Here is a 22,350-nt window from a genome sequence, read left to right as displayed (position 1 = left end):
GGGTAGGTTTAGGTTTGGGGTGGGGTTTAGGGATCTTACATTTATCTACAAAACCAAAAAATGGAAATTATACATATATCTTTATGACATGAAAGATTCGTAAATATTTTACGTTTTTTCGCTGTAAAAACGTAAGTATTTTTACGTTTTAGTGCCATAATTACGTCAATATTGTACGTTTTAGCACTTTTCTAAACGTACAAAAATGTACGTTTTGTGTCTTTGAAAGTTACGTATTAATACCTACGTATTAACAGTGAGACCAGGCTGCCAAAACTCACACTCCAATCCTAACCACGCTGTTCCGAGCCGATCTCGAACCCCGGCCCGATTGCTGCTGGCATGCACAGCTAACGCACTACCAATGACGCTAAACACCGCATTCTACAGCGGGCGTCAGTGTGCAGTAGTTCAACTGCAAAACTCTCACTATCTGGCCACTGTTACACACGTAATGCGAGTGGATGTCTGTTTATCACAGCTGACTCGCAACAAAATGCTTCATGAAAATAAAGCGCAGTTGATAAATGAATGACAAAGAAGCACACCAAATGAAAGTACAGTACACAAAAGTTAATACAAAACAAGTGTTAGTCGCAAACAGCACATCAGCTCCAGACAATCAAAACCCAGTGTTATTTACATGAGAAGGAATCAAAGCATCTATTTTCAGGCCTTCCCACTTAGCTCTCTCCAGCACTAGAAAGCTTTTCTAATATAAACGCAGGTCCTAAAGCACTTGCCCAGTCATAAACCTTCATTCCAGTGATATTCTTTTGAGCTCTGTCCCATCTCTCATTCTGCAGTTTTTTTTTTCTTATTTTCAAATCTCCCTCTTGCTCATTCTCTCTCTTCGACCGTCATCCGCCCCCTAATGCTGATTTGTTTGTTTGTTTGTTGTTGGTATCTGCCTGACTAACTTCCAAACAGTGTAGTTGAAAAAATGGATACCCCACCTTTAGCGCAATAGTTTCTGTTCCATTGACTTTAATTGTATGGATAAAATGATTCAATGGAAGTCAATGGGAATTGAAATTGTTTGGCTACCTACATTCTTTAACATATCTTCTTCATCAGAAGAAATAAATACAGGTTTGGAACGACATGAGGGTGAGTAAATGATGACAAAATTTTTATTTATGGGTGAACTATCCCTTTAAATGTACAAAGCTTTAAAACAGTTTCAGTTTTATTTAAATAAGAAAATAGTGGCACAGTCCTAGAAGTTCCCAAATACACTGAAAATTTTGTTCTGCAGTTGCATTGGTTACTGCTTGTGAACTGTCAGTATATAGAGTCCATGCAATTTTTCCACCAATGGTCATGTCTTGACTGTGGTATTTAAGGTGCAAACAACAGGTCGTTGTCAAGGCTCTTGGCTGTCTGAGTGGGTGAGATGGTTTAGTGTGTTTATTGAAATGACATGCTCTCGGCAATGGGTGGTACCCATTTCATTCATCTAGACAGAAATGTTTTCATGCTGTGAATCCTGTTTATCAGAGGGTAGAAACAAAGATTTAATCAAGTATCAGCTGAGAATGATAAAGAAAGACATTAGATTTGAAAACATTGCTTGTAATTCAATGTAAAGGGAGATTAAAAGTGGTCCTGTTACTGAGCCCTGTGGAACTCCAGTTGATGTGAAAATGAAGTGTATCATTTCAATTACAAGTGCTCAATGGGCACACTTTGTTTCATTATATCATATAGATATCATATGGAAAGTTATGTGGTATGGTCGGTTCCCATTTCTACATACACTATTGTGCAAAAGTCTTAGGCACGTCAGTATTTTCAGAACTATTACTTCCTACTGACATACTACAGCAAATGATATAAATAACTGGCTTAAAACCTTTTTGGAGGGTGAAAATACTGACGTGCCTAAGACTTTTGGACAGTACTGTACTAAATGCAAAAGTTGTCCTCACCTCCACTTGTTTTAACCTTAGTGTTTTGTAATGTGAAATTGGATTTCTCCTAAAACTTGTCTGTATCTTAAATATTCCCCACTGGGAGGCGTCATGTTAACATGCAGAGGGCAAACGAAGATTTTATACCCATTAACTCTACATAACTTCAAACATAAATAGCATGTAATTTGAAAATAAATAACATGTAGCTTTTATACATAATTTAGCTATTTATTTAACATATTTATTATTTACTTTTCATTTAACTTACTTAATTATTAGTAGAGCCTACATAGAATGCTACACTAAGTTTACTGCACTTCAGGAGGCTCGCATTTGAAATCTGCTTGAGTAATACTACGTTAGATGTAGTGAGTCATTAGCTGTTGACATCAGAGCATGTTCTGCTGAAACTCCTCCTCACTTTCCACTTACGGTCGTTGATCCTCTCGTTTAAAAGTTATGGGCTGTGCGTAAAAGTCCGGCTTCCATATAAGTATGGAGCCTAATTCTTCTCTGCTGTGATACATCATTTTCCTCAAATACACTTCAACCAGCACAAAATTACGCCAGGTTGGATAATACAGAAAAAAGTGTTTTATGGCATCAGAACCGAAAAACGACAGTTGCCAGGAGAGCCTCACTGTCTCTGATGGATCTCCCACAACATCTGCGATCATGTTTTCCGCCGGTGTCCTTGGGAATGTGGTCGCATTAATTCTCTTGGAAATACGGCGGAGGAAACATCCCGCATCTTTGTTCCAAGTTCTCGTCACATCTTTGGTCATCACAGATTTGCTGGGAACTTTCTCCGTCAGTCCTCTAGTTTTAACTGCGTACTTGAGGAATGAGTCTTTGATCGGGATGAATGAAAAACGATTCGTTTGCGGCCACTTTGGATATGCGATGACATTTTTCAGTATGGTCACTCTCGCTATTCTTCTTTCCATGGCTGTGGAGCGCTGGCTCTCCATAGGATATCCTTACTTTTATGAGAAGCGCTTGAGTAAACGCTGCGGGTACATCACCATAGCTCTCATTTACTTGCTTTGCGCTCTTTTCTGTGTCACACCTTTCCTCGGTTTTGGGAAGTATGTTCAATACTGTCCGGGTACGTGGTGCTTCATTGACATGGACCCATCTACGCTCAAGCACAAAGTGTTCAATATCATCTACGCGACTTGCTTGCTCTTCATGATTATATGTACAGTTTTGTGCAACGTGTCCGTCATCTATCATCTTTCACTTATGAACCGAAGACGCAAGGCGCACCAGAGCTCTATCCAACGGCAGCGAGGACACAAGAGGCATCGGTCCATCACGAAGGAGGTAGAACATCTGGTGCTGCTCGGGTTCATGACCATAGCATTCGTCATTTGCTCTCTTCCTCTCGTGGTAAGGCAGTTACAGACTTGTCAAACACCCTATCAAAGTTTCACCTACATGAGTTGACTACTAGAAATAATGTCCTGTTCCTGTATGTTCAAAGACACTGTGGTGTTTAGTGTCCAAATTACAGGCTGCATTTTTATGTTAATAGTACGTACAGTATTTACAATAGTAAGTTTTTTTTTTTTTTTTTTCAATTATCTATTAGGTTATCCAATAATGACTAGCATCTTTTTTTTCCCATTAGATACAAGTACTGTAACTTCTCCAATATTCATTAGCCTCTATGAATTAGTCACAAGTACTTATTCATTACATAGGCTAATAGCAACTTTTTCAGTTGCTTCTCATTATCACAGTAGTATGTATGGAAGCTTGTTTCTGCCAGTAAATAAAAAAATAGAAAAGGTAATTGGGACTTTTAATCTAACAATTCTGACTTTTTTCTTTCGCAATTGCAAATTTATATCTCGCAATTCTGAGTTTTTTCTCACAGTTGTGACTATTTCTCGCAGTTGCGACTTTATTTTTAAGAATAGTGAATTTCGCAATTCTGACTTTATAACTTGCATTTGTGAGTTAATATATCACAATTCTGAGAAAAAATTTTGCCAGAAAAACAATTATCAGATGTAAAGATGAATTGCAAAAATTGTGAGTTTATATTTGCGAGAGAAAGCTAATTGCTATATAAACTCTAAATTTTGACTTTATCACTCGTTGTTGCCGGTTTATATCTCACAATTCTGAGAAAAAAAGAATTGTGATATATGGACTCATAAATTGCAAGCTATAAAGTCAGAATTGTGACATGAACTAACAGTTGTGAGAAAAAAGTCAGAATTATGAGTTTATATATTGCAAATTTGACTTTTTTCTCAAAATTGTGAGACATAAATTCAGAATTGCAAGAAGAAAAAGTCACAATTGCAAGATATGAACTCACATTTCTGAAAAAAGTCAGAATTGTGTGAGATAAAAAGTTGCAATTACCTTTTTTATTCCATATTCTGCTACAAATCTAAAAAGAAATAACTGTAAAAAAAGGAAACAAATTTACACAGTAAAATACTGTTTTCCATTGAAAAAGTAATATACCATAAAAACATTGCATTCTGGGTAATATTTGTCATTTTAAGAAAAGAGGCCTATAGGTTACTTTATCAAAAACGACAAATAATACTACCCAGAATGCATTGTGATATACAGAAGTAATATACTGTAAAAACAATGCATTCTGGGTAAGTTTTATGGTATATCAATGAAAAACGGTATTTTACTGTGTAAATTTGTTTGTTTGTTTTTTAGTTATTTTTTAGAGTGTACTAGACAAATAACATGTCAAAATCAATTGTATAGTTGATATATAAAAAATAAATGCCCATTGAATTCTTTGGCAGATGTGTGCAATATATTAATAATGAAATAGTTACTTGTCTCTACTGAGTTAGTGACTAGTAGCAAAGGAATAATTAGTTGTATGAAGTGAATAAATACTAGCAATAGTGACTTAATAAATACATACAAGTAACTTTGGAACAGGAACTAGTATCTAATGAAAAGGTACTAGTGAATAAATAGTTTTTAAGAAATTAATAAAGAAACTTGTAATTTTTTAGATTACTTAGTAGTGACTTAAAAGTAAGTACTACTACTAGTTTAAAGGAATAATTATTTGAATGGCTTGCCATATAAAGTGGCCCTAAAAATGTGTGTAAAAATATTGAACTAAATATTGAAATAAGCAGGATTTATTAAGACAGACATGTCACAGTTTGTTTGTTACAGTATATTCCGTTATGAAGTAATAAAAACATGGTTTAAAATGTATTCACAAAATTATTAGGCTATAACATGTTTTTATGTTGATACTGTTTTGTTTTACTGTTTAACATATAGTTTCACATTGTGTTCTTGTTTTCGTAGATTCAAGTGTACTTGAGGTACACTTCCAACCAAGAAAGTCACAAAAATGATCGCATATCCCTTCTTTTAGTATCGGCCAACCCCATCATAGACCCCTGGGTCTTCATCATCCTCAGTCCCCCAGTGCCTCGTCTGCTCTGGAACAAGATATGTAAGACCGCAAAGTCCAAACCGACGCAGGAGAAGGTCCGCAGCATTCATCCAGTCATGTATCAGTCAAGCCCTCCTGGAGATTCAGAAGGAGGGAATTTTCTGAAAGTTTACACGGGAATTCCAGGAACTGCTGGCTCCTGATCTCTAAAACCTCTCTATCTTCGTGGGAAAGATTATGGAGTGGTTGCTCATCCATGTTATGAAAATAACGGATGCAGAAGTTTCGGGTCACTGGATACCTGAACTGAAGGATATGATACCTGAGGGTGAAAGAGCACCTGTAATATCATGGAGAATATAAAAGCAAATAAAATTTATTTATTGTCTTTATTTATGGAGAGAAAAAACATTTTTTGTTGCACAGAAAATGTTTATTTACCAGGAAGCCTATTGGTAAATATATATAAAAACATTTACAGGCTGAAATGAACCCGTACTGTACTTCCTGTTTCAACTGCATGTGGAATGCGGTTCTCTTCCTTTGTGTGACTTCATGCTTCATCAGTTTTGTTTTCTGCGTTGCGTTGCAAATATATGCAGGACTGAATCATGTCATAGCAAGTCAGTTCATTGTGAAAGAACCTAACCACTTAAATCGCCAAACTGTGTAACAGTCCCATGACTGATGACAGTCATTTGGAGAGGAATTAAAGCAGGCTAAACTGAGGAAATAAAAGTTTGTTTTGGATCAGTCATGTTCAGAGGTATTCTGTTATGTTTGAATTGGTATTGCTAGACACTAATATGACCTAAAAATCCCAAACAAATTGTTTACAGTTATTTTTTATCTATATAAATTTCTGCTAAGATCTGAGTACAAGTTGTTTTAATGGTAGTTATTGATAATGATAATTTTGATAAAGAGAAAATCAAATGCTAATCTGTGTTAAAGGTTCCGCTCACCCAAAATGAAAATGTTGTTTTTGTCATGTTGTTACAAAACTTCTATGGAACAAAAGAAGATATTCTGAGAAACGTCAGTTTTTTTGTTCATTCAGTGAAAGTCAACGGGCTCTTATGATGTTCAGCGTTCTTCAAATATCTCTTCTTTTGTATTCTGCAGAAGAAAGACAGGCTTGTAATGACATGAGGTTGAGAGTGATGACAGAATTTTCTTTTTTAGATGTACTATCCCTTTAAGAGCATTCTAGCGATCATCTCTGTGTCATCTTAAAGTGAAAAAGTTTAATTCCACATATGTTGTGGGCATATTTTTTTCCCATGTATCAAGAATAAGTGGATAAACAAAGCTGTAATTGTTATCAGCAGGAGACAGACATGTTCAGACTGTGTCTTGGGCAACACTTTTTTACACTCTTTATAACCTTTCATCTAATGAACTTGCAACTGTGACTCAAGGTTGAGTCTAACAGAGACAGTTTTTATTTCAGGTCATTATGTGTCAGCAGACATGACCATTCCCAATATCACTTAACAAATATAAGACATTATGTGACATAGTGATTGATTCTTTCCATCAGCTCACTCCTCCTGTGGTTTTGGTTTTACAGCCCCAAATGCAGAACTTGGTATTCAACTCGAGAACTATGACAGAAATGTCCTTTGTAAAAGCATTTTCTTGTTTATAAGAATTAATTCCATTACAGTGACAGAATCAAACCTGAACATCTGAAATGCACATTTTATAGCAACTGTTTTATATTTTAGATTGAATACTGTCCTGGGAAAGCTAAAGGCTGCTAAAGCGATTGCGCTGTTTCCCACAATAAACACCAGCTTTTGTGTAAAACACATGTGTTTTTAGTTGCAGGTCATTTCCTTAAGAGTCTACATGTTGTTTTTTAATCTTTAACTGCATAGCAAATAGTGACTCTCAGGCTATGGATGTCCTGTTGTTCACCTCCATGCACAGAAACTCTTACAAGGTCCATGTGTTCATTTAATATGCTCCTTTAATTGGACATTTGGAGAAGAGGAGAGAAAGGGATCCTTGTACGGCAAGACTGCAGGGAAACATTTATCTGTCAATCTGGCCATATATTACAGTCTATTATGTGGTCGCTGTGATGTAGTCTGCACAGGACCTCTCAGAGATGTTATTTCTTTGATAAAGTCAAAGTATTCCAGAAATCAGTGTTTGTTTATCCAGCGTTTGTGGCAGTTTGTCACAGATGGATTATGGGCACCTGATCTGAAGAGACTATCTGTCCTGTGTATTTTCTTTTGTTGAATTTGTGCTGGTAATAGCTGTGTTTATATCTTCTTCGCTGCAGGATAAAGCATACGCTTTTATCCCGAGATCCACTTAAGGACTGGAACTTTTTTAAATGAATCTTCATTCTGAGCTGAGATGTATAAATATCTGTAACAGATTTTTTTCTATATTTTGTGGGTTATCCACAACCATCAATAAGTAAATCAATCAGTTCCATGTTCAGTGCTGTCCTTTCAAGTCACCAACTTTAGTGAAATATTTGCAAGCCTTAACAAAGTTATTGTGTCCAAAAAGAAAGAACTGACTCTGAACCGCCTAAACTAGTCGTCAGGAATTCCAGTCTCACTTCCATGACCTGCATATGTAACACAACATTCGCATAATTCCCACTTATGGCCTTCGTTGGCTTCCCACAAACAACGTCTACTTTGACCCTCATACACTGTAGCTAGTTCGTGTTGTGTATGTTGAGAAGACACTGCTTTCTGCTCTGCAAAAGCTAATTCTCTTTGTTCGAAATGTCGCGTTCACACAGCAACTTTTACAGCAGCGTCTACACTGTCTGTATGAACGTGCAGCGACATAGTCAAGCCCGTATAGTAACCATAACGACAGTGACAAACGTAATATTAAAGATGGCGACGTCCATAAAACTGAAAAGCCTCATCACTTTTGACATGACAAGAGAACAATTGAACCGCGAGTTCATCCATTCAAACTTCATTAACCAACAGCAGCATCAAAGTAAACAGGCGCAAGCCGGAGTCTTTAACGTTGCATTCGCGTGTCACGTCCTTTGCGACGTCTCGCGCATGACACAGCGTTTGAATTTCGGAAAAAAAAAAAAAAAAAAAAAAAACCCACAAAACTGACGGGAGCCGCTCCGGTAGAGAACAGTGACTGGATCTAACACCTTAAGATGATGCACAAATATCTCTGTCGATGTAAGTTACCGAAAGCGAAACAACACACAAAACACCTTATAAAAGCGGCTCTCTCGCACTGTATGCATGTGAACGTAACAGTATTAAGGACTCAAATACAGGACTCACAACCGTATTCTGCTGCTGTGTGAAAGTGGCCTTTGTAAACTCTTCCAAAGAATGAGGATGTGAAGAGTCAGTGGTTAAAATTACCACAGCCATACGCCAGCAGTATAACTTTCTCAAATCTCCGTGAGAACTAAATGGGATTTACAAAAAGCTTATCTATTGAAGATGGGACAGTACCCTCTTTATTTGAGTCACCTTGCTCCTCAAAATCACAATCTGTAAGTATGATTATATTATTGATGTATACTGTATATTTTCTACTGGGTGTTCTTGTGTAGGTCTCTGGTTAATTGGCTAACTCACGTTATTACTGTCTTACTTAAATATTTCTGCAAATCAGCTGTGGGTCCACTACCTAAAATTGTGTCCATTAATGCAGATTATCTGTGGTTCTTACTATATTGAGTAATGATAAAGGATGGAGAAAGATCTGTTTTACAAACTTTAAAGTTACATCAGTCATTCACGTTCAAGCATGCCACACGAGTCCTATAAAGTGAAACCAAAGCATCTCGATCGCCCCCAGGTGGCTGAAAGCAGTATAGGTCAAACCCCGCCTTCTCCATGTATTCCAATGGGACGTGAGACAAACTAAACAATTAAATTACACTTCAAATATTTTTTTCCAAAGACAATTTCTGTCATTTGAGGCAGTTTTTATCAGTTTTATGTGACGTCATGATTGACAGCTGAGATTGACAGCTGAGATTGACAGCTTCACTGAGTTTTTTCTGGATCTTTGTGAGATGATTGGAGCTTTAATTTCTACATTTCCATAACTGTTTATTTCACACCGATATAATGAGTTGTTCTGAGTTTGGGCGGGACATTGATATCGCGGCTCCACTTCGCGCTCACTACTGCACAGACTTGGGCTCCAAGTTCACCATGCGCAGATTTGAGACTCAAGATGTCAGCGCCATATTGGCACACTGGCGGCTTCAGTTACTATAATGGAAGAAAGTGAAGGTGCATCGTCCATCTTTTTTTAGAGTCTATGTTCACGTTAGTGCTCGGCTAACTAATGCGCTGTTATTGATACAGTTAATGATACACTGTCTTTACAGTGTGTACAATCGCTGAGCTTTAGGAAGCCTCCAGAGCTGAAGTTCAGTAATGGTAATGGTCATTTCGTTTCCGACACGCGCTGTAAGTGGTAGACCAATCACAACAGACTGGGCCATGTGGCCAATCAGAGCAGAGTAGGCTCTCGGAAAGGAGGGGTTTCGAGAGACTGAATCATCGGATGAATCATTTGAGAATCATTGAAAAATGTGGTGTTGTGCAATGTATATTATGAGAAAATGAAAGTGTTTTTTGACCTTTGATTCATGTAAACCAGGAGACCTCCAAAACAAAATGCGGAACCTTTAAAATAGCACTTTAAAGTAGGAATTATAGTCATGTCGGAAATATTGTATTTACAAGTTGAATGCACATGAACGGCACCACAAACTCTTATGCTGCCTTCACGTGCTATTGGAATTTTCATAAATCCCACTTCTGAATTACGAGCTCATCGCATTCAAGTCGAAATGGGAGGGCGTTCATGTGCAATTTTTACCTAGGAAACTCGTATTTACGATAATTCCGAGGGCATATGAAGGCAGCATTAATTACAAATGGGAAACCCGGATCTTACTTTAAATTTCTTAGTTCTGTTGGCGCCGATGGCCTTGTGGGCAGCGCATCGACATATGGCACAGTTGCGCTTCGGGCGACCCGAGTTTGAGTCCCAGCTCGTGGACCTTTTCCTGTCAACTAACTGTCCTATCTCAATAAAAAAAAAAAAGGCAAAAAATACATCTAAAAAAAAAAAAACTTTCTTAGTTGTGTCAGTGAGAAAACATGTCAGATGCAAAGAATGCAGTCTGCAGTCAGTTTAACATTATGTAATCCTCTGAAACGAGCAGTACAAGTCACGAACAGAAATGTTATTTCATATTAAGTAGATGAGTAAACTGCTTTCAATAAATTCGACTAAAAACATCATTAAAGCCATGATTTTAATATTAATACATGGGAATTCATATACATTCACACTTCACGTTACATGATTTACGTTTTTTTGCTGTTAATACGTAAGTATTTTTACGTTTTACTGCTATAAATACGTCAATGTTGTACGTTTTTGTGTGTATGAAAACGTAAGTAAATGTACGTGTGGTAGAACCACAATTTACGTAAAAATACACACGTTTTCTCATGAGATCACCTTGCAGATGCAGCTTCATCATACAAGTATTCTTGGTGAAATAATAGAGACTATTTTTCTATAATAACAAGAACAAATTTATGATTTCATAGTTTTTTTTCTTTCTTTCCTGTTTGACCCGTCTGTCTCTCTGTGTGACTCCAAGAGTCATTAACATACTGCGATCACACTGAGATAGGGCTAATGTCCTGAGAAACACATCCAAGTATTTTCTGACATTAGAACATCATTAACAGGGAACTGTAGAAACATCGCCTGGCATTCTTGGACTCACACCAACTGCAAGAACAACACTGAAAGATTGCATAACAGCAGTCACATGCTTTAATTACTATGCTGAAATGATTAAACAATAGCAGTTTCAATAGAGTTTCACCTTGAGCAACTTTCAAGAGAAGTTATTCAGACAGCTTATTTACAGAGTAAACACTGAGAAACCTTATTACCTGCTGAAACAATTTTCACTAACACATTCTCATTGTCGTTCAGAATAACACTAAATAAGGATTGTATTACACTGTAAAAAATTATATAAGTCATGGCAACACAGGTTTTTCCATAAGAATAATTTAAACAGTTTCAAATTCATTTTTTTAAGTTATACATGATTCAACTAGGCAAGATTAAATAAAAAACTTGAAAAGCCAATTTGATTATACTTATTTAAAGGTACACTATGCATTTTTTTTGTTTGTTTTTTTTTGTTCAAAATTAACAATCAATACAATTAACAGTCAATACATCAATCCTTCTTCCAAAACATGTTTTTGTCCTACCCTGATTTACTATGGTAAGCCTATTTTAGACCTAGTGGGATGGTTTTTGTGTACATGCGTCACTCGCCCGTGTGTGTCTCGTCATATCAGTAAATAGACAAAAGATGCTCCACCCATTTTGTTGTTAAGATGGTAGTTTCAGTACTACACTCCCAGGTCCCCACATAATCTGTGTTTTATGAGCTCCACAGAAAGCTGCACAGATTTCCACAGAATTTAAACATGCGTCAATATAAACCAGACTAAGGATGTTTTGTTTCTGAAATATTTTGGCTTTTATTACGCTTTCAGGTACCAATAGCAGTTAAATTAATTCCATAGATTTCCCCCACAAAGAAGTCAGCATAATTGAATGGCTTTGAAAGTAAACTATAAACGAATTTAAATTAAACACAAAGTCATTGATGAGTTTTACCTGTGCGGATAATGGATTTAATACCCATTGATATAAGGCAGAACATGTAAAGCATTGCATCATTAAAATGCAATGCAGACATGCTGATACATGTTCATATCAATGTTCTGTGTTCTGTACCAAAAAAAAAAGGTAAAATTGCTTTACCTTTTTTGTGTGTACTTAATGAGATTTTTAGGAATGTGTGACTATTAATCAAATGATAACGATAAAGGACCAAAGTAAAAGAAAGGTTTAAAATTAGTATACATATTGAGATAAATGTATTTTTATATTTGTTTTCTGGGAAAATATCAGAGTTCATAAGATTGTGAAAATGTGTATCTTGGATAAAATCCCGAAATATTCTTGTTCCTGTTGAAATCCCTGCAGCAGATTCCACCAAACCTCAAAATCATGATTGATTTCCCTAAAGACGACTTTTTATGCTATTTATTTTGGCATCCTTAGTAGTCTTACTTCTAGACAACAACAACAACAACAACAACAACGCAGTTTTCAAAAAGTAACAACACTTTTTTATTTAGGTAATTGCCATGTTATATCCAAGGAAGATGATTATAACAATAACACAAGGTTTATTAAATAACTCAAAATAGAATGATCTAACATGCGAGAAAGCAGTGTCCATCGGTCACGTATAGTTTTGGTTTTGTGTTCACGTTTCATGTCTTCATTTTGAAGTTTAGTCATGTTTCATGTTCCTCTTTGTCATTGCTTTGTTTCAGTGTTTGCCATGTGCTCCCTTATGTCATGTGATTCCCTTGTTTGTATCATGTGATCTTGCCATCTGCTCCCTTGTCATGTGTCCTATGTTGTCACTGGTTTATTGGTTGATTGTGTACATGTGTTCCTTGTTTGTGATTAGTCCTTGTGTATTTAAGCCCTCATGTTTGCCTTGTTCTTTGTTTAGTCCCTGTGTCACTGATGGTGAGTTTTATGTTGTTTTTGTATCAAGCCAAGTCTAGCCTTTGTTTTTGTTTGTTGTGAATAAAACTGCACATGGGTTCTGCAAACGTGCCTCTACACCATCAGTGTCCATAGATACAAATGATAGGTGGGAAACACATGTGACTGAAGATAACAAACTAAAAGTCCATGAAATTGAAACTAACTAAACAGAACCGTGACCATAATATGAATTAAATAAAACGAATGTACTGCCCATCACAGTTTGTGGAATATCCAAATTATTATCAGTATATTATGTAAATTACACTATTATGTACAGTGTAATCATGGTATTGTGTAAGTTCATAACTCCACCTGTTCCAGAAATTTAGTTGCATTGCAATGCAAAACGTGTTCTTGGCTGTTTCTCAATCTATTTTACACAAATCACATCACAAAACAAGCCTTGGGGTAAATCGCTGAGACATGTAGTTATGGCACAGATATAAAGATGTCCTAGCCCACGTGTCTTGCATGGGCATGAATCATGGGCGAAATGTGACTAGAGATGTCAGTAAACCAAGCTCATTCATTTGGAAAGCGGATGCGAAACATTAGCACACCATTAAAGTAGACTTAAAAGTTGAGGAAATATCCGCAGATCCTGGAAACTCCAGAAGCATACTGCCTGATGCCATTCCAGGACTTGTTTCAACACACATTCTGCTACAGTTCTTCTGCCCACACATATCACCCACAGAAAGCTACACAGAATTTAAACCTGTCATTCACAAAGCTCTTCATGTGTTTGTTCATTCATTCAACATTTTTTTTTTTTTTTACCATGTTTAAATACATTCATCAGGGTTGAGTTGCACCAACCGTTCATAAGTTCTTAAATAGGAACGTAAAGTTTCTGCTTGTTTAAATTACTTAATTAAAATGAGCTAAAACAACACAAATGCTATACATTTTGTCCTAACTTAACTTCATTGTGTTCAATCTGCTATATATTTGTGTTGGCAATACATTAATCATTTCTGTTCCACTTCAACTAAAACTGGGCGGTGGTCGGTGGATTGTTAGTTCCCATGCTTTGTGTACGACTAGATCCTAACTTCAGAATCCCATCTTATCTGTTTGGTAACCATGGCAATTACAGTTAGTACCGCATTTAGGAGTCATAACTTAAGACGGAAGCTATTACAGAATTACATTTCTTAAATGCATTATCTTATCTTAACTATGGGTAGGAAATGGTAGTACAGAAGGATCTTAACCCAACAACAACAACAAACACTGTCTTGATAACCTGACTGGAGTCCTAACTTCAAAATTATTTGAAAGCGAACTGTAAAAATCACATATCAATTGCCCTGTCTGAGAATGGTGTCAGATTTATTAATGGTACAAGATGAAGAACAGTGTTTGATGGTGGAAAGACTTTTAAACCCCCAAATGATGTGCTGCACTTTGACAACAAAACACTGATAAATAATTACAGACTCAAAACTTCTCTTTCTGCAGCACTTAATTAAAAGCACACCAATTTTGTTTTTCCATTTTAATCTTTAGCATTTACTTCACAGCAGCTGCTTGCGCATCATTGGCTGATTGCTAACATACCTGAGGGTTGATTACTGAACTCGATAGATGAGATTTTGTAGGATTGGATAAGAATCCTATAAATCAAATTAAGATTTGCTTCTGTAATACGAATTTGTGAAAAACCCTAAATTGTCAGATCTTAACTTAAGACTTAAGATAGTTTCTGTAATATGGCCCCAGGGGAGTAAATTTTGAAAATGTGGCTGTGTCCGAAAATCGCATACTCAAGTGAATATTTTGAATAAGTACTTCGTGACCGTGAAAAAAGTATGTGTTCTATATATTGTATGATGTGTGTAGTATGAATGTAATCTGGACTTACTACATTCGCCATGTTGTTATTAGCATGTGAACTATTAGCGTCAATTGCGTCGATTCACTGCCATTCACAAATCCTCTCCTGTGGATTGCACGCACACTTTAGAAGTAGTAGGTCGCCGGGTACTTTTTGCCTACTCTTTAGTACTATGAATTCGGACATACTAATCATTGGTTGCATTCATACTTAAAGCAGAATGTAGCTAGTAGGTCGTAAGCTGACTAAGCTTTCCATAAAGTAATGCGTGGTGTCATAATATGACATTTATGTCGATGATCTAATAGTAGGCTTCAAATATGTAAGCAGAAGTTGTGTTGAAATGACATGAATTATCCTTGATTCTAACTTCTTTTGCCTCATGTAAATATGTTAAAATACGTTTCCACTGAAACATGATACTACTTAATCATGTTAATGAATATGTATGTATAATGAATATGTATAATACATATGTTAATATGCAAATAATATTCTGCATTTGAAATGAATAAGAATCAATAAACAAATACTGATACAAAAAACATAAGAAATTACATTTATTTATTGTGTGTATTTATTGTATTTTATTTGACATGCACACAGAGTCATGCTGTTTAGGTCAGGTTCCTGTTGAAGTGCCTGTAACAAAGTAATTTATTCACATTACTGTTTGTTCTCTCTCTCAAAGTGTAAGCATGTGTAAATGTCAGCATTATCATATATCTCTAAAGGATTGACGTCCGTCAGGTAAACAAGAGCTTATTGATGCAGTTCTGCATTCTGCTGCTTTATTCCAACCATTGCTCTTTGTCTGAGACTTCTGTATTTAATTGTTACATTTTAACTAAGTTTAATGGTGTAACTCAAAAAAAATTTAGTAGTGCATAAGTTACAGCTTAGTGCCCCTTTACCTCAAAAACTAGGCTGAGTTGTAATTTATGCACAGCTGATGCAACCAGCCCCAGATTCTCCCAAAATAATAATAATAATAAATAATTAAATAAATAAATTCCACCTAGGTCTGCTAGTGTTTTGTAAATGAGTTCTTAGTTGTTATATACTTCATTATGAATTTCCTCCTCAGCTACTTAAAGACCAAACTTAAATGTCTTGTTTCCCACAGAGAGCAAGGGTTTGGCATGTACAAGTGAAGCAGCTGTGTTTACTTACAAAAGTTTACTCTGGAACCATGCTCTCTTTTCAACATCCTTGAGCCTCAACACTCTTTACTCCACAGTGGCTGTCTGGTCGTCCTTTAAAAGAGAAAAATTCACACAAAAATTCTTAACGTGAAGTATGAATCACATCATCTTTGCAACCATGCATTAGGCCTACTAGTAATATTTACACCTTTTTAAGAAAATGAACATGGACAATATGCATAAAGATGTAAATGAAGCTATATGATATAGAAATATTTTTTTTTTCCATCATAATCTTAGTTTGTTTTAAAATGCTCACTATGAACACGTTTCTTCAGGCACTTTTATAGCCGAGGGGATGATAAAACAGAATGTTTTCTCTTTGTAATATGAACATCACATTAAAACTTGACTTAAATTTGATTAAATTAAAATAATTTGAAATAAATTTCATTGTTTCACCCTTGTCTCAAACCAAGATTTTCAATCTTCAATATAGAAGTTGTTTTGTTAGAAAATGAATAGGTTTCATAAATTTGGGCTGTTTATGAGCAGTCATGAGATATATCTTGTAACTTAGTAAGTTAGACAACCAAGGAAACACAAAGGAAAAACAGGAAACAAACTAAAAGTCCATGAAAATGCACACACCCACCCCTCTCCGTAAGGTGGCTCCTGATGCCTACACAGGACCACAGATAAAGAGGGATAGGCAGAAGTGGGATACCTGGTGGTGGCAGAGACCAGAGGGGAAGAGCCCAGAGCCCACAAGAGCCAAGAAGCTGGCCAGGAGGATGGTGACCCATGGCGGAAATGATGGAGGAAGGAGCCAGGATGGAATCATATGACCGACCGAGGTGCCAGGCAGAGTTCGACTGATGAAGAGACCAGGCAACAATGGAGGACCATGAGACCAAGGTGAAGCCGCAGTGATGAGTGGCCGAGGTGGAGCCAGGGTGCCGGACGACAAGATGGAGCCAATGGAAGTGAGGACTGAGGCGGAGCCAGAGGGAAGAAGGTACTTGACAGAGCTGAAGGGGTAGGGGAACGAGGGAGCCCGGTAGAGCCAGAAGGAAGATGCTCCAGGGTGGAGCAGAGGGAGCGAGGAGCCAAGGTGGTGCCAGCTGGTTGACAGGCCTTGGTGGAATAATTGGCTTAGAGGCCCAAGGTGGAGGTAGGGGATCAACACACCAAGGCGGAGCTGGGGACTGTGAAGCCCAAGGCCTTGCAGCATAGCTGGGCTTGAGAGGAGGAGCCAGACAGGACCAGCAGAGCTGACACCGAGGTACTTGATGACTTACTTGGGGGAGGAGGGAGTGGGATGCTGGGTGGGACCAGTGGCAGCGAAGGAGACTTGAGGTTGGGAGGGGACCAACGGCAATGAAGGAGACAGGAGATTGGAAGGGACTAGTGGAGGAAATAAGGCTCGAGAACAGGATGATATCAGGATGTCATATAATCCAGGTGTCAGGGGTTGGTGATATTGTTAGAATACTCCTCAGTGCAGTCCAGCTCAACTTGAATCTCTATTTGTACACACATAGGGACAGGCTCACACACCTGGTCAGACTTGGCAGCAGGATTTGGCTTTAAGACAGATGTGGCAGCAGGCTTTGACTCCATGACGGGCATAGGCTCTGGCTCTAGGTCTGCAGTAGGCTCAAGTTCTAGGTCTATAGCATTAGTGGCGCTGGTTCTGGTTCCATGGCATGCATGGGTGCAGGATCCGGGTCCATATTTAAGTCCATTTCGACCACCATGAAGGGGGACACACACTGCACAAAAATTCCCTCAAGGACCATCTCCAGATAACTTAGCCTTCGAGGTTTTAAGTCCGATGTAGTAGAAGGTGCAGAGGCAGTTATTCAAAAACTCCTTAGTATGGTCCTTGAGGGAACGAGCTTAAAAAAAAAAAAAAAAAATCTTTAAATCCACTGATTTCAAAAGAAGTTGATACTAGTAAATCTTCTTCTAAAAGTTCTTTCTTATACATATATTCAAACAATTCTCATGAATATTGAGAAAAAATCATCACAGAGTTTATGTAAAATTTTAAATTTCCATAAAATAATGTGGTAACAATTTTTATTAACACAGTAACATTCAAAACTTTCACTCACCAATACAATGTTATTGATCAGATACATTATGGCTTTATTTAAAAAGCTATGATTGTATTATAAGCTTACATTACAACCGTCCTATAGGGGTGTCATTTCTATCACACCAAACCCCTACTTGCCCCTGTAATTGTTTACCAAGGAGACAATTGATTTTTAATAATTTACCAATCATGCTTTGGTAAATCTTAATTATGATATAAAAAGTCCATACTTATGATTCATAGATATTATTTATAATTGATTATAAATTAATTGATATAATTGATTCATTTCATAAAGCCCATGTTTTTGTAAATTATAATTGACATACTAACTTGTATTTATGAGATGAAAAATTGAAATTATGACATAGTAAGTCATAATTATGAGATACTAAGTCATAATTTTGACTTGTGTCATAATTATGCAAAAAGTCAAAATTATGACATAGTAAGTCGAAAGTCAATGAGTCATTTCATATCATAATCATAATATTGACTTCTTTATCTCATAAATATGACTTACTATGTTATAATTTTTACTTATGTCATAATTATGATTTTTAAATGCATGACTTTCTTTTCTTATGTCATACATGGGCTTTCATATCTATAAGTATTTAGGACAAATCAAATGCTACACTGTAAAAAATGAATGTGATTTTAACAGTAAAATATTGTAAAAACGCTACGGAAAAAAATTGTAAATAGGTTAACAGTAAGTTCCAGTACTATATACAGGGAAAAACTGTAAAAGCTCTTACCAGACATTTTATGTAATTTTCACAGTAAAATGCTGTAAATTTTACAATTTTTAGAAGTAAAAAAGAACAAATCAATGTATAATTTACAGTCAAAAACTGTAAACTGATATTCCCACAATTCCCTGTGTGACACTCCACATTTGAAAGTATTTTGTTTAAAAAATCATGTTTCTTAATAGTTTTTGTTATCAGTTATGTACATTAGGGTTTTATGTTACATCTTCTTTTGTTTAATGAATGTTTATTGCATTATGTAAGTGTTGTGGGTTACCATGATGGTGTTTTGCGTTTGCGTGAATGACTCTTTGCACCCTCTGTATATTAGTACATACTTCAGCCAGTGGAAAAGCTACTTGTGATGAACTCTGATTCTTCATGTGGCTTTCTCTTTTACCACCTGAATTATTATGGTGGTTGTCAGTATATGTTAAAGGTACAAAACAGATTTTAGTAGTAGTGTGCATTGTTGAATTTACTGGTTTACATTCAGATTTTCTTGTTTGTAAATTACAGTTTTATACTGTAAAATTGACAGTTTGTTCTGTAAATGTGTTTACAGTTTTTCTGTATTTTTTACAAAATTATTCTGGCAACCACAGCTGCCAAAATTATTTTGTAAAAACTACGGAATATTTTTTACAGTGTAGCTGTGAAATTAGCCTTTGCACAACAAAAAAAGTAATTTTATTACTTCCAAAAAATGCTTAATATGACATTTATACAGCAGTCATTTCGATCACAGAATGCTATTGGTTAGGTTTCGGGTGTAGAGGGAGGAGGCGAGGACTCAGTCGCTTAGAGTGATTTTATTTAATGAAAAAAGCAAAACAAAAGCAAACAAAAAACTACCCTTTAGGGAAAAACACAGTCATCAGGGCATGGCAGAATACAAAGGGAGCACACAATCCAGACACATTAGGTAATGATCAGACGCAAAACAGAGAACACAGGGAGAATAAATAAGGAAGGAAATAAAGAAGGTAACAATGGAAGGCAAGTTTTTGAAAAAGATACCATTATCGCCTCCATGTAAACTACAAAAACCTGAATGTGTGAAAACGGTGACGCCATGAGTGTGCATATTACTTGTTCAGTCTATAGGTGCATAGTTTCTTTGGCATTGCCAACTACTGTCCTGGCATGAATAATCCAGCATTTTTAGTTGTTTTTGTGGATCCGTGCAACCGGGGATCGCTTTGACAACATTGCCATCTGTTCATGAATAAAGCAATGGAAAAACATTTTTTGTTTTTAGCACATTGTTGTCATGTAAGTGAACCTTGAAAATAAGACCAACCCGAGTGACAGAACCCTGACAGTTATTAAACACAATACATCATTTTAGATGTGGTGGAAATGATATAGTGGAAATGTTCAAGACTTTTTGAGAAAAGTTCCAAAAATGATGAAATAAATTCTCCTGTGATTTTTTTTTTTTTTTTTTTTGCTAATTTTTAATAAAACACATAACACATTGTTCTCCTCCTCCATTGTGTATTTAATAATTCTGAGTATTTTGCTGTCATGACAGAAAATAATCACACATTTAGCCACAGATTTCTCAACACAATGTGCATGTTTTAATGCACATTGTGATCCTAAATTTAATTTAAAACATGAATCCTTTTGAAGGAAATGTGTTCATTTTTGGAAAGTGGGCCAGAAGAAACAGATGTTGTAATTTATTTGTGAAGGAAATAAATTTAGACAGATGATTTGACAACTGGGAATTTTTAGCCCTTTGTTTAGTGAAAAATGAGAAATAAATTAAAAAGAATTCTCTCAAGAAGGATACAAATTATCGGTTGTGTTTGCTGGCTCAACATGCTCCTTTACTCTCACTAATATAAACAGTACACAACATCCGTACAAAATGCTTGCCAGCAAACAATCCACTTTCTCATTTCAAATAGATAAATAAAACACAAGTAGGCCTGTTATTTAGCTTTTAATCATATAATCAGATAAGATAACCCTAGAACTCTATGCTTCACATGGTTGATTGGAAAGGAAGTGTGAAATCTGGAATATGTCAATGGACACCAGGCCAGCTCCTGCACAAAATGCTGCCTAATGCACTTTCCTTTATGGCTTCATCCACAAAGCAATGAACTATGATTAGCTCAGGCACTGCAGATTGTCAGACTGTCTAAACAAAACAGAGTCACACGTTCTTTGAGCCTTAAATAACTGGCACTGCAGGGCAGAATAACACTGACAACATCACAATCATTTAAAACTGTCTATGTTCAGAACTTCAGGTTATGCCCTAAATATTTAACATTAGGGACTTTTTGAACAAATTTGGTTATTGCTATAAGCTGAGCTGCTTACTTGTAGAATTCAAGAAATAAATTGTGGTTTTGTGAGTCCTCTGAATGGTGTGCACTCACATGAGATGAAGACAGTGCTTGTAATGGTTTTCAATAAAAGTGTTTTAATTAGAGATGCACCGATGAATCTGTGTCGGCCGAAAAAAGCTATTATTATCACTATCGGCCATAGGCCGATTGTTTAAAAACTGCCGATGGTCAGGGCCGATTATATCCTGTCAATCAAAAGGATGCGGAAAGACATGTTCAGACTGCAACTCATACATAGGCTACTGTGTGTGAAGAAAATCACTCTTGTGTTGAATTTTAACGCATTAAGTTTAAAAACAGTGACGTTAAAGCAGGCTCTTTTTGACCATATGAATCACCCGTAGTTCAAGCAAGGGTTGCCAGGTATGCGTTTTTTTTCCCCTACATCAAATATTATTTGTAGCGCCTCCCATCCAATAATCGCAAAAATATTTGTGCTTTATTACTTCTGATAAGAATTAAAGTTTCAGTTTTCAAATTCTGTCCATTTTATCATGAAATTCAAACAATAAATAGCGTTTTGACGCTCTTAAATGTGACGTGTCAGATCGCTGCCTCAGTTCAGGCGGCAGCTCGGAGCGCGAGTCTTTTCTTCCTCTTCAATAGCTATATCTCGAAAAAGATGAATGAACATCAAAGGTATGTTTAAATATATTGTACAACTTACCAGAATGTATCATGTCTCATGTAATCACTTTATTTGTGTTTCAACCACGGAAAGACGTCAATAAAACAGCTTGTGAACAATATATCACATGTCACTTTTACCTCAGGAATGTTTTCCCATGTTCACAGTTCCTACCTACATATAAAATCTACATATATCTACATATAAAAAAACACTAGAGAGGAGCTTATTTATTGTTAATTATATGTTTGTGCAAATTTGCCATGAAGACAAGTGCTTATGAAAACTACCTTATGTGATGTATTGAAAACCAAACTAGAGGTCGACCGATATATCGGGCCGATATCCGTGTTTAGTAGCGCCGATTTAAAGCCAGGCACGTCCGCGGGCAGCCCTGTGTTATTAGTGCGGTGGAATGTGCTGCTGCCGCATGTGAATTGAAACTTTTGGAAGATTCAACAACAGTACTGGGAGATAAAGGTAGCCTAAGGGTTAAATTCTGATATTTCAAAGTCCTATGGCCATATATTTACTATATAT

General features: G+C 36.4%; 1 protein-coding gene across 1 annotated transcript; it reads left to right on the top strand.

Moving 5' to 3' along the window:
• Nucleotides 1-1,883: 1,883 nt before the first annotated feature.
• Nucleotides 1,884-6,072, top strand: ptger2b (prostaglandin E receptor 2b (subtype EP2)). The gene is made up of 2 exons (XM_051874003.1): nt 1,884-3,308; nt 5,229-6,072. The coding sequence occupies exons 1-2, from the start codon at nt 2,514-2,516 to the stop codon at nt 5,520-5,522; spliced, it is 1,089 nt and encodes a 362-aa protein (XP_051729963.1). The 5' UTR covers nt 1,884-2,513; the 3' UTR covers nt 5,523-6,072.
• The last annotated feature ends 16,278 nt before the right edge of the window (nt 6,073-22,350 follow it).

Source organism: Ctenopharyngodon idella, chromosome 20 (genome assembly GCF_019924925.1).
Source record: "Ctenopharyngodon idella isolate HZGC_01 chromosome 20, HZGC01, whole genome shotgun sequence".
Lineage (NCBI taxonomy): Eukaryota > Metazoa > Chordata > Actinopteri > Cypriniformes > Xenocyprididae > Ctenopharyngodon > Ctenopharyngodon idella.
This window is presented reverse-complemented; position numbering and strand designations above follow the sequence as displayed.